General features: G+C 43.3%; 1 protein-coding gene across 6 annotated transcripts in view; it reads left to right on the plus strand.

Moving 5' to 3' along the window:
- The window catches only part of tbc1d1 (TBC1 (tre-2/USP6, BUB2, cdc16) domain family, member 1), a 274,907-nt gene that overhangs the window by 152,302 nt on the left and 107,495 nt on the right, over positions 1-15,110 (plus strand). For all 6 annotated transcript variants that reach the window (XM_078546134.1, XM_078546135.1, XM_078546136.1 and 3 more), the window contains one exon: positions 4,842-4,981. In XM_078546134.1, the coding sequence (XP_078402260.1) occupies positions 4,842-4,981 (140 nt within the window). The remainder of the gene's footprint in view (positions 1-4,841; positions 4,982-15,110) is intronic.

Consider the following 15,110-nt stretch of genomic DNA (forward strand, 5'->3'; position numbering starts at 1 on the left):
AACTGTCAGTTGCACTCTGGAACAGCTCATCTCAAGCGATGGTAACTTTGTTCCTCCTCTTGAGTACCTGAGTTAGGATTTTCCTTTTTTTTTAAATCAAAATTTTAAATCAGCAGCAACAATAAATAGTGGCTGCTTACAGTTGTGTACTAATGTGCCGTAGAACATTTGCCCTTCCCCTTCTGAGCTTTGAAAATTTCTTTCTGTCCCTCTCCAGACTGTAAACAAGCTCTTCAAGAGCTTAACAGGCTGATAAATGGAGGCAGCGGACTGTCGGCTCCCTGCTCTCACTTTGAGAATTGCTGCGCATGCTGGTGGCATCAGAAAACTGACAGGCCTTCCGGGAGCGCTATTTTCAAAGAATGTCCACACACACCACCCCCCCCCACCTCCAACCGCACAGATGATTGAAAATCCAGTCCCCTTTTGAAACATGACTTCCTTTTCGATGAGTAGGACTTTTCAGTTGAAACCTGAGTTTTAGTTGACTGTATGACTACTTCAGTGGAAGGATTCATCATGACTGGATTAAAAGAAAAATCTAAAAGCATCCAGATGCACAAATGGATCAAGCATCGATAAATTTGAAGACTGACTCCATTGCGAATTATCAACATTGGAACGAAATTAACGTGAGGTCCATTGTAAAGCAACAAATTACTTCACCATTGGAAGGCTCCGTTGTATAGCTTCAAGAACAGCATGTGAGTTCAACACTTGGATAAACAAAAGGAGTACCAACAAACTTTACGTGAAGGGCAGTAGTGACGATCATAAATGGATGGCAGCTGGAAAGCAAATCCATAATGGGATGAGAGGATGTAAACTGCAAGAGATCATGTGGATGCGACAGCCAATGAACCAGGCAAGCCAGAATTTAACAGGCTTTCCAGAGTGTGCAAAAATCAAGCGAACATCAGTGAGCATTAAAATCAAAAAGCAAATACTAGAGACAATTAAGGGGAGTGAAAAGTGCAAACCAATGAAAGGAAACTAAAAGGGCAGAATCTGACAAAAGTAAAATTGAAATGCGAACTATGAAGTGTGTTTGCTGCAGAATGTTCAGAAAGCAGAAAGCCAGCCACATATAAAGGAAGACGAGATGATAAAACTGCTAGTTGATCCATAAACTTGAAAAAAGGGTCATGGCAAAAGCGAGCAAAGTCCAGGGACTCCGAGATCAACAAAAGTGACTGGAGTTTTAAGGTCAATGGAACATTATTAGATCAAGTGATCAATTGCAGGGCAGTGGCAACAAAATAATCAAGTTTAAAATGGCCTGGAATCCAGATGTATCAAAAGCTAGGAACCAGGTTTATAATTTTAGAAGAGCCAAATTCAAAGGATGAATCTAAACAAATGATTGGAGGAGTGTAGTGTTCATCAGCATTTCAATACAAGAAAAATGGAACACCTCATAAAGTGATGTTGGACAAGCAGGACAATGCATTCTTAAGATCAGACTAAATATATTTGACTGTGGATTAACAAAAAAATGAAATAGATGGCAAAACTGGCATACATGAATCATGCGGGGGGAAACGGGAAGTTCACTGGGATGAATATCCATCTTAGGCAGTCCTTCATGTTCAAAGATAACTTGCTTCCACTCTGGTTTGATTGGCTTCGAAATGTCTGATTATTCCAATCTGTACTCTGTAGATTCTGCCACATGTGGGGTAGGTGGTGCTTGGAGGTTCAAGTGGATGAATTGTTGGGAGGTTTGTGCGCTCTCTCTGATGCTCCGACTTTGTTTCTGCATGTTTCCAACAAAGTCTTTTAATGTGTTCTGTGCTTTCCCGAATAAACCTTCTCCAATTTGGTCAATCATAAGCCAGGGACTCTCATGAGTTGGCGGGAATGTTTGACGTCTTCAGGGGGGCTTTGAGGACATCCCTAATGCGTCTCAGGTGTCCTCCTGAGAGTCTCCTGCCACAACCAAGTTCCGAGTAGAGCAGTTGGGAATCCGGTGTCAGGCATATGAATGACATGTCCTGCCCAGCAGAGTTGGTTTTGAGTTTAGTGCCTCAATGCTGGACATTTTGGCTTGGGAGAGGATGTTGCTGTTCGACTGCCTGCTTGCCGCTGGATTTGGAGGATCTTGTGAAAGCACCACTGGTGGTACTTCTCCAGTGCTTTGAGGTGTCTGCTGCAGATTGTCCAAATGTCTGAAGCATAAAAGAGCACGGGGATCACTGCTGCCTGGCAAACGTGACTTTAGTCTCAGGTTTGAGATCATGGTCCTCAAATTCTCCTCTCCTCAATTAGCTGTAAGCTGAGCTGGCACATTGGAGGTGATGATGAATTTTGTTGTCTATGTCTGCCTTTGTCAAGAGGAGGCTCCTAAGACATGCAAAATGGCCCATGTTTTCCAGGATCTTGCCGTTTATCTTAATCGACAGGGGGAGGTGTTGACGAATATGACATCATGCAGAACGCAGAGTCCAAATCCACCCGGGCAATTTGAGAATCTGAATTCAGTTTTTAAAAAAAATCTGACAGTAAAAGCTGTTGTCAGTAGAAGTGACCATGAGCCTATCAGATTGCTGTTAAAAACAGAACTAGTCAACGCATGGCACCAGGTCATAATGCTTATTTGGAGAGCCGTTGCAGACATGATAGGCCAAAAGGCCTCCTCCTGTGCCATTAAAATTCTGTGATTCTGTAATACCCTTTAGGAACTCTGCTGCCCTTACCTGATCTGGCTCACATCAGTCTTTAGTCCCATATCAATGTGGTTAACCTTTAATTGCCTGCTTCAGTGCCTTAGGAAGCCACTGAGTTGTGGAAACTAGGGTTGGGTAATAAATTCCAGCCTTGGCAGCAACACCCATATCCTAAGCGTAATTTTTTTTTTTCTTCAAATCATTAAAGAAAAATTAATCCTCCCACAGTATTGGCCCCAACTTCATTTGCTAGAAGAGATTGCTTTGGATTCAGGAGCACTACGAGCTTAAAAATGGTTTACACTACAAATCCAACCTAATTTTGTACCATATAACTTCACTGTCAATATTTTTATGTTAGCTACTGAAATTTTATTTGAAACTATTACTCAACTTTGTAACTAACAATAAATGATAGAAGTACACCAGGCAGCTGTGGTTATCATCTTTTTCTTTGTGGCTGACTTTGTTTAGTATCCCCTCTCTCTCTCTCTCTCATGGATTTTCCAGGATGGTTATATACAGTAAAGTATTGTCTATTCCTACCCTCCTCATTTGCTTCCTGGAACTATGTGAGGCAAATTCATCATTTGTTCATTGACAGAGGTGTTGATAGAGATAAAAGTAGCCCAGAGTCTGATTTTTTATAAAACTGTATTTACAGTGAAGTAATTCAGGAGGCAAAAACAAGGATCCATTTGAGTACAGATGTAGTAAAGCCTGTCAATCACACAGCTGTCAGAGGGGTAACTCTGCAAGTTGCTAATATTCCTTTGCTTTCTTCAATATCTGGAAGCAGTAAAGGAGCATCAGGAATCACATCTTAGTCACGTGTTGTAGTATTATTTAGGTTTTGGTTTTGCTCTGTGCTTGATTCCTGGGTGTTGAGGTTTATAGCATTAATGCAGTCAACTTTAGCATAAAACCTGGCTGGTGGCAGTGAACGGGGTCTTCACTATTGGAAATTCGAAGATCACTGATGCCTCATCGTACAGGATTAAAATTACCTTTAATTGGTTTATTTTAATTTTATGCTATTGTCATTTCAGGCACTTCATTGAAAAATGTGCCCTCTTTCACTCTTTTTCAGATGTGATGAAATAGGGTTTGGATGATTTTTTTATCGCCCACCCCCCAGTGCCTGTTGGCCTCCCAATTCACTCTCTCTACTTTTAGGGAAATATTTACAGATATTGGAGAATGTGGATAATAGGAATGAAGAAAGTTAAGGTCCGCTGTATAAACATGGAAATAAACTAAGGTTGTCATCTTTTGCGAAGATCAAAATTGGCCAGGGATGGGATTGAGGGTAAAGGAATAATTGGTTAAGTGCTGATGCTTTCTTGCCAACAAGGAACTACTGAACACGCATTAATCATCATGATTAAGAGTTTCCATGCCATATGACACAGAAGTAAATGGAAGAAAATGTTGCTTTTATTTTGAAAAACTTAGTCCTGTGGGTTTTCAAATCATTGCATAATGGAAGTGCATCTTTATAGATAAAATTTCAGTTGTATCACTTAAGTACTTATACAGCTCTGGTTCTATTCCTGGGAGGAATTTCAGGTTGTCTTAATTGCTCCTACATTTTATGAATATTGGACAGTTGAAGAATCACCTTTTTTCCTCTGATCTTGAATGTTGGTGTTTGCTTGATTTAGGAGTTCTGTTAGGAGTGTTTAGTGAGCCTAATCGTTAAGATACCAATGTGTATGCATTGTATTGATTCTAATGCGGCCTGGACTAATGCCTATATTACTTGAATTGTTACTTCAATTTCCTGACAGGGCTAAGCTAACTAACTCACAGGCACAGTTTCCCTAATGCTATCATGAACATGGCTTGCATTTACAAATGTTCCACAAAATGGTAACAGGTGGATAAAGCACGGTTCAATCCTAGTCTTTGAATTTTTTTAAGTATGTTGAGACTATTGTAATATTTGGTATTAGAATGCATGTAGCTTTAAGTTTCATATGCTCATCAGAAGGTTCAACACATTGAAATGAAAACAACCATTCAACCTGCACTTAAATCTGACATTTTTGTAGTCATTTATTGAGTTAATTTTTCATAAAAGGAAAATTAACTGAACTTGGTCATGACAACTTTTAATATTACAGACTGGGTTAATGGATTGCAGTTGACTTTCTTGGTATTTTCTTACCACAGTGACTATGAATCCAGGCCGAGCCCAGGCAGAGGGAGTAATGGGAATTTGGTACGTAGCCGTCGGCAGTCCTGGCGACAGCAGATCTTTCTTCGTGTGGCTTCACCACAGAAAGGTTGCGAATCCCCCTGCAGACATGATGGTAAGACATGAGGTCAATACTTGTTAGTCCAGCAACGTTCTTTGTAACTTTAAGAGAGTTAAAGGTGGTTGGTGACATTTTTACAGAACAATGTATTGAGACAAGTTGCTTCCTAGACGAAGATCACATGCAGTTGAAAAATGGTGACTAAAAATCATTACCGTTCACAGTTTTGTTGTTCCCCCTATCCAGTCCTCTCTCCTCTGCCACAAAACGGGTACAACTCCCAAGGGAATAGCAGCTGTTCAGTAACTCATCCAAATGTGAACCGAGATGAGAGTCAGCAGATGACTTGATTATAGATGAGGCAGTTGCATCACAGATGAACCTGGCCCAGATTTCAGCAAGCATCCACACTCATGTTCCAGCAGACATCTAGGAATAGCAACTGAGCAGGAATGCTGATTGATCTTTTTTCCTTCCCCACCCCCCAACAACCTCCACTCTCCCAACCCTGAGCATTAAGGATACTGAAGCCAACATGACCTGGGGGCTTCAGATGTGGATTTTCCATCTCTTGTTTCATGGGCAGAGTAAAAGTAAGGAATAGCTTAGAAGATTGTGCTCTCTGGGTATATAAGTCTTCATCTCAGTAAACTTTAAGTTCTATGGTTTGCCTTTCATCAGTGCCTTTGGCATCTGCCTTGTTGTGGCTATTAATGAAGTTTGGTTCTAATTTTTCCCACTGTACTCAAAAGTGTGAACTTGTTTTTTTTTTAAAAAGACTTTAACTGTTGGAAGTCAGGCAATTAAATGCATGAACTGGTTCTTTGTGATAGGAGTGAGCACACCAGGCTCTTTCCCTTTTCCCATTGTTTTCTTTATACTTGCCCAGTCAACCCACCATCATCATGATATTTAACTCCCAGTTTCAAGCCCTGACAAAACTTTTATACCCCAAAATATTAACTGTCTTTTCGTCTTTCAAATGCTGCAACCACAACTTGTACTTCTGTAGCACCTTTAATGTAGTGAAACACCCCAAGGTCCTTCACAGGAACTTGGTTGAACAATATCTGACATTGGGTCACGTGAGACATTAGAGCCAATCATCAAACGCATAGTCAAAGAGGTAGGTTTTAAAAAGCTTCTTAAATTTGGGGCTTAGGCAACTAAAAATTGGGGATGCACACGAGGCCAAAATTAAAGGAGTGCAGATATCTCAGAGGGTTGTGGGGCTGGTGGAGATTGCAGAGATAGGGAGGAGTGAGGCTGTTGTGATGGCCCATGTGTTTTTGTGGGGAAAATCTGTATCTTATGTGGGAGGTTGTCCCATTAAGAATTAGGATCTGATTTCTGGTTTAAAAAAAAGCTGGGTTCCAGTGAATGATCATGGGCTCAGGTTGCCTGGGAGATGAACAACAGGAAAAAAAGGGGCAACAAGTTAATTATAGGGGTGAGTAGGTTCCTCGGGTTGGTTTTCGGTTCGGTACATGCAGTTTAGTTTGAGAGTTTAGAACAAGCTGGAGCAAAGGAAACATCTCTTCCAGCACAATTTGGTTGAAATTCTGGATGCTGGCTAAAAAAGTTTTTAAATTCTTGGTTTTTTTATATACTCATTCATGCGATGTGGGCTTCGCTGGCTGGGCTAGCATTTATTGCCCATCCCTAGTTGCCACTGACAAGGTGGTAGTGAGCAACCTTCTTGAAGGTAACTGAAGGATTTTACTAACAAGTGGAATTTCTGGTATAGCTAAGCTGGAGAAAGAGGCAGAGAAAAAGAGAGGGACTTTTAGATTAAAAACCCCATTGTTAAAGAATATTAGAACCAGGAGAGTTTAAAACGTCATGTTGAACAGGGAGTTTGCAACCTTAGGATGGTTGGAGGAGATTTGAAAGGACAACCTTGGTGGAAGTAAACAGAAGGCTCAAGAAATCTGAGCCGGTATATGATTCATTGACACCATACTCAGACCAAGCGATTAATCTTCCAAGCTTTGGTAATTATCTGACTTTGGGTTCTGGTCTGTAAGTCTAATGGGCATAGAAGGAAAGTGAAGCTGGCAATGGTGTAGTGCTATTGTGGTTGGACTAGTAATCCAGAGATCCAGGGTAATGCTCTGGGGACCAGGGTTCGAATCCTGCCACAGCAGATGGTAGAATTTGAATTCAATAAAATCTGGAATTAAAAGTCTAATGTTGATTGCTGTAAAAACCCATCTGGTTCAGTAATGTCCTTTAGGGAAGGAAATCTGTCGTCCTTATCTGGTCTGGCCTTCATGTGACCCCAGACCCCAGCAATGTGATTGACTCTTAAATGCCCTCTGAAATGGCCTAACAAGCCACTCAGTTATAACAAACCACTACAAAGTCACAAAAAAGGAATGAAACCAGACGGACCACCCGTCATCGACCTAGGCACTGGAAACAACGACGGCAGTTGCAGCCCTGTCGACCCTGCAAAGTCCTCCTTACTAACATCTGGGGGCTAGTGCCAAAATTGGGAAAGCTGTCTCACAGACTAGTCAAGCAACAGCCTGACTTAGTCATCCTCACGGAATCATACCTTACAGATAATGTCCCAGACACCACCACCACCATCCCTGGCTATGTCCTGCCCCACCGGCAGGACAGACCCAGCAGGGGTGGCAGCCCAGTGGTATACAGTCGGGAGGGAGTTACCCTGGGAGTCCTCAACATCTACTCCAGACCCCATGAAGTCTCATGGCATCAAGTCAAACATGCGCAAAGAAACTTACTGCTGTTTGTCACATACCGCCCTTCCTCAACTGAAGAATCAGTGCTCCTCCATGTTGGAGGAAACACTGAGGGGGGAAGGGCGCAGAATGTACTCTGGGTAGGGGACTTCAATGTCCATCACCAAGAGTGACTCGGTAGCATCACTACTGGCTGAGTCCTAAATGACATAGCTGCTAGACTGAGTCTGCGGCATGTGGCGAGGAGACCAACAAGAGGGAAAAACATACTTGACCTCATCCTCACTAATCTGCCTCCCGCAGATGCATCTGTCCATGATAGTATTGGTAGGAGTGACCACCGCGTAGTCATTGCGGAGACGAAGTCTCACCTTCACACTGAGGATACCCTCCGTTGTGTTGTGTGGCACTACCACTGTGCTAAATGGGATAGATTTCGAACAGATCCAGCAACTCAAGACTGGGCATCCATGAGGCAATGTGGGCCAACAGCAGAAGCAGAATTGTACTTGAACACAACCTGTAACCTCATGGCCTGGCATATCCCTCACTCTACCATTACCATCAACCCTAGTTCAATGAAGAGTGTAAAAGAGCATGCCAGGAGCAGCACCAGGTATACCTAAAAATGAGGTGTCAACTGGTGAAGCTATGACACAGGACTACTTGCGTGTCAAACAGCATAAGCAGCAAGTTATAGATAGAGCTAAGTGATTTCACAACCAATGGATCAGATCTAAGCTCTGCAGCCCTGCCATATCCAGTCGTGAATGGTGGTGGACAATTAAACAAGACTTAAATGCCCTCCTGAAATGGCCTAGCAAGCCATTCAGTTGTAGAAGGAGGAGCCTCCACAAATATCCTCATCCTCAATGATGGAGGCGCCCAACACATCAGTGCAAAAGGTAAGGCTGAAGCATTTGCAACAATCTTCAGCCAGAAGTGCCGAGTGGATGATCCATCTTGGCCTCCTCCGGAGGTCTCCAGCATCACAGATGCCAGCCTTCAGCCAATTCGATTCACTCCACGTGATATCAAGAAACTGCTGAAAGGCACTGGACACTGCAAAGACTATGGACTCTGACAATAGCCCGGCAATAGTACTGAAGACTTGGGCTCCAGAACTTGCCGTGCCCTTAGCCAAGCTGTTCCAGTACAGCTACAACACTGCCATCTACCTGGCTATGTGGAAAATTGCCCAGGTATGTCCTGTACACAAAAAGAAAGACAAATCCAACCCAGCCAATTACTACCCCTTCAGTCTACTCTCGGTCATCAGTAAAGTGATGGAAGGGGTCATCAACAGTGCTATCAAGTGGCACTTGCTTAGCAATAACCTGCTCACTGATGCCCAGTTTGGGTTCTGCTAGGGCCACTCAGCTCCTGACCTCATTACAGCCTTGGTTCAAACATGGACAAAAAAGCTGAACTCCTGAGGTGAGGAGTGAGCTGCACTTGACCAAGTGTGGCATCAAGGAGCCCTAGTAAAACTGGAATCACCAATTATCCAAGTCAACTGGAGTTAAAACAGGAAAGGTGGCCAAACCATGGCTTACAGGGGAAATTAGAGGCAGTATTAGATCCAAGGAAGAGGCATACAAATTGGCCAGAAAAAACAACAGACCTGAGGATTGGGATCAGTTTAGAATTCAGCAAAGGAGGACCTAGGAATTGATTAAGAAGGGGAAAATAGAGTACGAGAGTAAGCTTGCAGGGAACATAAAAACTGACTGTAAAAGTTTCTATAGGTATGTGAAGAGAAAAAAATTGATGAAGACAAATGTAGGTCCCTTACAATCAGATACAGGGGAATTTATAATGGGGAACAAAGAAATTGCTGACCAACTAAATACATACTTTGGTTCTGTCTTCACAAAGGAGGACACTAATAACATCCCAGAAATGTTGGGGAACACAGGGTTTCGTGAGAGGGAGGAACTGAAAGAAATCAGTATTAGTAGGGAAATGGTGTTGGAGAAATTGATGGGATTGAAGGCCAATAAATCCCCGGGGCCTGATAATCTACATCCCAGAGTACATAAGGAAGTGGCCCTAGAAATAGTGGATGCTTTGCTGGTCATCTTCCAAGATTCTATAAACTCTGGAACAGTTCCTACAGATTGGAGGGTAGCTAATGTAGCCCCACTATTTAAAAAGAGAGATAGAGAGAAACAGGGAATTATAGACCAGTCAGCCTGACATCAGTAGTGGGGAAAATTCTAGAGTCCATTATAAAAGATTTAATAGCTGAGCACTTGGAAAACAGTGGCAGAATCGGACAGAGTCAGCATGGATTTACGAAAGGGAAATCATGCTTGACAAATCTACTGGAAATTTTTGAGGATGTAACTAGTAGAGTTGATGAGGGGGAGCCAGTGGATGTGGCTTATTTGGACTTTCAGAAGGCTTTCGACAAAGTCCCACATAAGAGATTGGCGTGTAAAATTAAAGCACATGGGATTGGTGATAGCGTATTTAGAGAACTGGTTGGCAGACAGGAAACAAAGAATACGAATAAACGGGTCTTTTTCCGAATTGCAGGCAATGATTAGTGGGGTACCGCAGGAATCGGTGCTGCGACCCAAGCTATTCACAAAATATATTAACGATTTAGATGAGGGAACTAAATGTAATATCTCCACATTTGCAGATGACACAAAGCTGGGTGGGAGGGTGAACTGTGAGGAGGATGCAGAGATGCTTCAGTATGATTTGGACAAGCTGAGTGATTGCATGGCAGATACAGTATAATGTCGATAAATGTGAGGTTATCCGTTTTGGTAGCAAAAATAGGAAGACAGATTATTATCTGAACGGCTACAAATTGAGAGAAGGGAATGTGCAACAAGACCTGGGTGTCCTCGTACACCAGTCGCTGAAGGTAAGCATGCAGGTGCAGCAGGCGGTAAAGAAGGCAAATGGTATGTTGGCCTTCATAGCGAGAGGATTCGAGTACAGGAGAAGGGATGTCTTGCTGCAATTATACAGGGCCTTGGTGAGACCATACCTGGAATATTGTGTGCAGTTTTGGTCTCCTGATCTGAGGAAGGATGTACTTGCCATAGATGAAGTGCAGCGAAGGTTTACCAGACTGATCCCTGAGATGGTGGGACTGACATATGAGGAGAGATTGAGCCGGTTAGGATTATATTCGCTGGAGTTCAGAAGAATGAGGGGAGGGGATGTCACAGAAACCTATAAAATTCTAACAGGACTAGACAGGGTAGGTGCAGGAAGGATGTTCCCGGTGGTGTGGGAGTCCAGAACCAGGGGTCACAGCCCAAGAATACGGGGTAGACCATTTAGGACTGAGATGAGGAGAAATTTCTTCACCCAGAGAGTGGTGAGCCTGTGGAATACGCTACCACAGAAAGTAGTTGAGGCCAAGACATTGCATGTTTTCAAGACGGAGTTATATATTGCCTTTGGGGCGATAGGGATCAAAGGATATGGGGAGAAAGCGGGAGCAGGCTATTGAGTTGAATGATCAGCCATGATCATAATGAATGGCAGAGGAGGCTCGAAGAGCCAAATGGCCTTCTCCTGCTCCTAGTTTCTATGTTTCTATGGAGCCGATGGGAATCAAGGGGAAAACTCCATTGGTTGGAGTCATACCTAGCACAAAGGAAGATGGTTGTGGTTGTTGGAGGTCAGTCATCTCTGCTCCAGGACATCACCGTAGGAGTTCCTCAGGGTAGTGTCCTCGGCCCAACCATCTTCAGCTGCTTCATTAATGACCTTCCTTCTATCATAAGGTCCGAAATGGGGATGTTCACTGATGATTGCACAATGTTCAGCACCATTCACAGCTTCTTAGATACTGAAGCAGTCCATGTCCAAATGCAGCAAGACCTGGACAATATCCAGGCTTGGGCTGACAAGTGGCAAGTAACATTCGTTCCACACAAGTGTCAGGCAATGACCATCTCCAAGCAGAGAGAATCTAACAATCACCCCTTGCTGATCAATGGCATTACCATCATTCAATCCCCCACGATCAACATCCTGGGGGTTACCATTGACCAGAAACTGAACTGGACTAGCCATATAAATACTGTGGCTACAAGAGCAGGTCAGAGGCTAGGAATCCTGTGACGAGTAACTCACTTCCTGACTCTCAAAGCCTCCACCATCTACAAGGCACAAGTCAGGAGTGTGATGGAATACACCCCACTTGCCTGGATGAGTGCAGCTCTCACAACACTCAAGAAGCTGGACATTGTCCAGGACAAAGCAGCCAGCTTGATTAGCACCACATCCACAAACATTTATTCCCTCTACTACCGACGCACAGTAGCAGCAGTGTGTACCATCTACAAGATGCACTGCAGGAATTCACCAAGGCCCCTTCGACAGCACCTTCGAAACCCATGACCACTACCACCTAGAAGGACAAGGGCAGCAGATAGATGGGAACCCCACCACCTGGATGTTCTCCTCCAAGTCACTCACCATCCTGCCTTGGAAATATATTGGCATTCCTTCACTGTCGGTGGGTCAAAATCCTGGAACTCCCTTCCTAACAGCACTGTGGGTGTACTTACACCACATGGACTGCAGCGGTTCAAGAAGGCAGCTCACCACCACCTTCTCAAGGGCAACTAGGGATGGGCAATAAATGCTGGCCCAGCCAGCGAAGCCCGTGCCGTGAATGAATAAAAAAAAGTTAAGACATTTGATTTGAAGAATAATTATTTGTGCTCATTGTATTTTATTGTCTTTAATGTAACTGACTGTTAATGAGGGAGTGTAATTATTATAGTTCATGCTCTTTGATTTTGTGTAGTAAAATTCTTTAAATGGTGAACCCTCTTGGCTTCATTCTTTTAGTAAATACCTGGGTTTTCGGATTCCTAAAAAAAACTAAAACCGTTGCTGCTCTGTGTCAAGATCATAACACCATGGCGATATTTGAAAACAAGGATGAGTATTTTAAGATCTTGCATGACCTTTGGTGTAAGGAGCATGAAAGTCTGATGGACCTAGCTGTATATTCCCAGCATTTTCTCTCCTCTTCTAATATGCCAAAGTAGAAATTATGTACCAAGGAAAGAGCAGGTTTTAACTTTTACCCGTATGACATTGTGTAGTCATGCAAACTTCTCTGGTTTTAACCAATGATGGGACGAGTGCATTGCAGTAAATGCAGCCTCATCCACGGAAAGTCAGTCGGTTGTTGCAGAAGTTGTTTTACTTGTAACCTCTTGGTGGCAGTAGTCTTATTTTCTGTTGGGGGATAATAGTGTGTGAGCACAAGTACCTGTTTCCCTTTCACCTGCTTGAAGGCAGTAAACTAAATACTAATGAAAGAAGTAGCTGATAAGTGCTAATGTAGGAGAAATACTCTCTGTGCAGTGTATCTTACAGCATTCTTTTGTTAAACTAGGCTTTCAGTTGTAATCCACAGATACCCCGATGAGTGCAATCTTAGGGGGTTGAATTTGCAGGGGGAGCATATTCGGGAAGTTACAACTGAACTTCACCCCTTTTGAGTACCTGTTTTGTCTAGAACTATTTAAACCCACATTTTCTGCCTAATGTCTATCTCTTGCTCAGGTAATCCCTGCATGTAGCTTAAGGTTTGTAGGCAAACTGTACGAAAGCAGGACTAATTGTAGCAGTGTTTTTTTTCTCCATGGGCATGCTGTTCCTTCCTCAGTAAGCTTTATGAAGTGCGTACTGTTTATGTTTGGACAGGAAGATATGTAAGTGCCATTTTATTTTATGCCTCTGCAAAGGTTGCAGTGGTGGCATTTTTCTTTATTCTTTCATGGGATGTAGGTGTCACTGACAAAATCAGCATTTGTTGCCCATTCCTAATTGCCGTTAAACTGAACATTTCAGAGGGCAGTTAAGAGTCAGCCACATTATTGTGGATCTGAAGTCACATGGAGGCCAGACCAGGTAAGGATGGCAAATTTCCTTCCCTAAAGGACATTAGTGAACCAGATAGGTCTTTACGACAATTGATGATAGTTGTCATGGTCATCATTACTAAGTCTAGCTTTATATTCCAGATTTATTAATTGAATTTAAATTCCAGCAGCTGCTATGATGGGATTTGAACCTATGACCCCAGAGCATTTGCCTGGGCCTCTGGATTTTTTAAAAATTCATTCATGGGATGAGGACATTGCTGGCTAGGCCAGCATTTATTGCCCATCCCTAATTGCCCCTGAGAAGGTGGTGGTGAGCTGCCTTCTTGAACTACTGCAGTCCCTGTGGTGTAGATACACCCACATTGCTGTTAGGAAGGGAGTTCCAGGATTTTGACCCAGCGACAGTGAAGGAACGATGATACATTTCCAAGTCAGGATGGTGAGTGATTTGGAGGGGAACCTCCAGGTGGTGGTGTTCCCATATGGACGATATAGATGGGCTGGTACGATGGGCAGAGCAGTGGCAAATGGAATTTAATCCTGAAAAGTGTGAGGTGATGCATTTTGGGAGGACTAACGCGGCAAGGGAATACACAATGAATGGTAGGACCCTAGAAAGTACAGAGGATCAGAGGGACCTTGGTGTACATATTCATAGGTCCCTGAAGGCAGCAGCATAGGTAGATAAGGTGGTTAAGAAGGCATATGGGATACTTGCCTTTATTAGCCGAGGCATAGAATATAAGACCAAGGAGGTTATGTTGGAGCTGTACAAAATGCTAGTTAGGCCACACCTGGAGTACTGTGTGCAGCTGTAGTCGCCACATGATAGGAAGGATATGATTGCACTGGAGAGGGTGCAGAGGAGATTCACCAGGGTGTTGCTTGGGCTGGAGAGTTTCAGCTATGAAGAGAGACTGGTTAGGTTAGGGTTGTTATCCTTAGAGCAGAGAAGGCTGAGGGGGAACCTGATAGAAGTATACAAAGTTATGAGGGGCATAGATAGGGTAGATAGAAATAGGTGTCAATAAGCAGAGGGCATAGATTTAAGGTAAGGGGCAAGAGGTTTAGAGGGGATTTGAGGAAACTTTTTCACCCAAAGGGTGGGTAGAATCTGGAACACTGCCTGAGGGGGTGGTAGAGGCGGGAACCCTCACAATATTTAAGAAGTATTTAGATGAGCACTCGAAGCGCCATAGCACACAGGGCTACCGGCCAAGTGCTGGAAAATGGGATTAGAATATTTAGGTGCGTGATGGCCAGCACGGACACAATTTGGTTGATCCTTTGTGGGAAGGAAAGCTTCGTTGGATCAGTTAAAATGTCATTGGAAAAGAGGATAGTGGAAAATTGTGACATGTAGGAGAAACATTTTTTTAGCTACATTAGGAGCCAAAGGATCGAAGGGCCTGTTTCTGTGCTGTATAACTCTGACTCTATGGTCTGCTGCTGTTGTCCTTCTAGGTGGCAGCGGTCATGCGTTTGGTAGGGAGCCCTGGTGAATTCCTGCAGTGCATCTTGTAGATGGTACACACTACTGCCACTGCATCGGTGGTGGAGGGAGTGAATGTTTGTGGATGGGGTGCTAATCAG

The sequence above is a fragment of the Cetorhinus maximus genome, chromosome 1, assembly GCF_964194155.1.
Source record: "Cetorhinus maximus chromosome 1, sCetMax3.hap1.1, whole genome shotgun sequence".
In the NCBI taxonomy this organism is placed as follows: domain Eukaryota; kingdom Metazoa; phylum Chordata; class Chondrichthyes; order Lamniformes; family Cetorhinidae; genus Cetorhinus; species Cetorhinus maximus.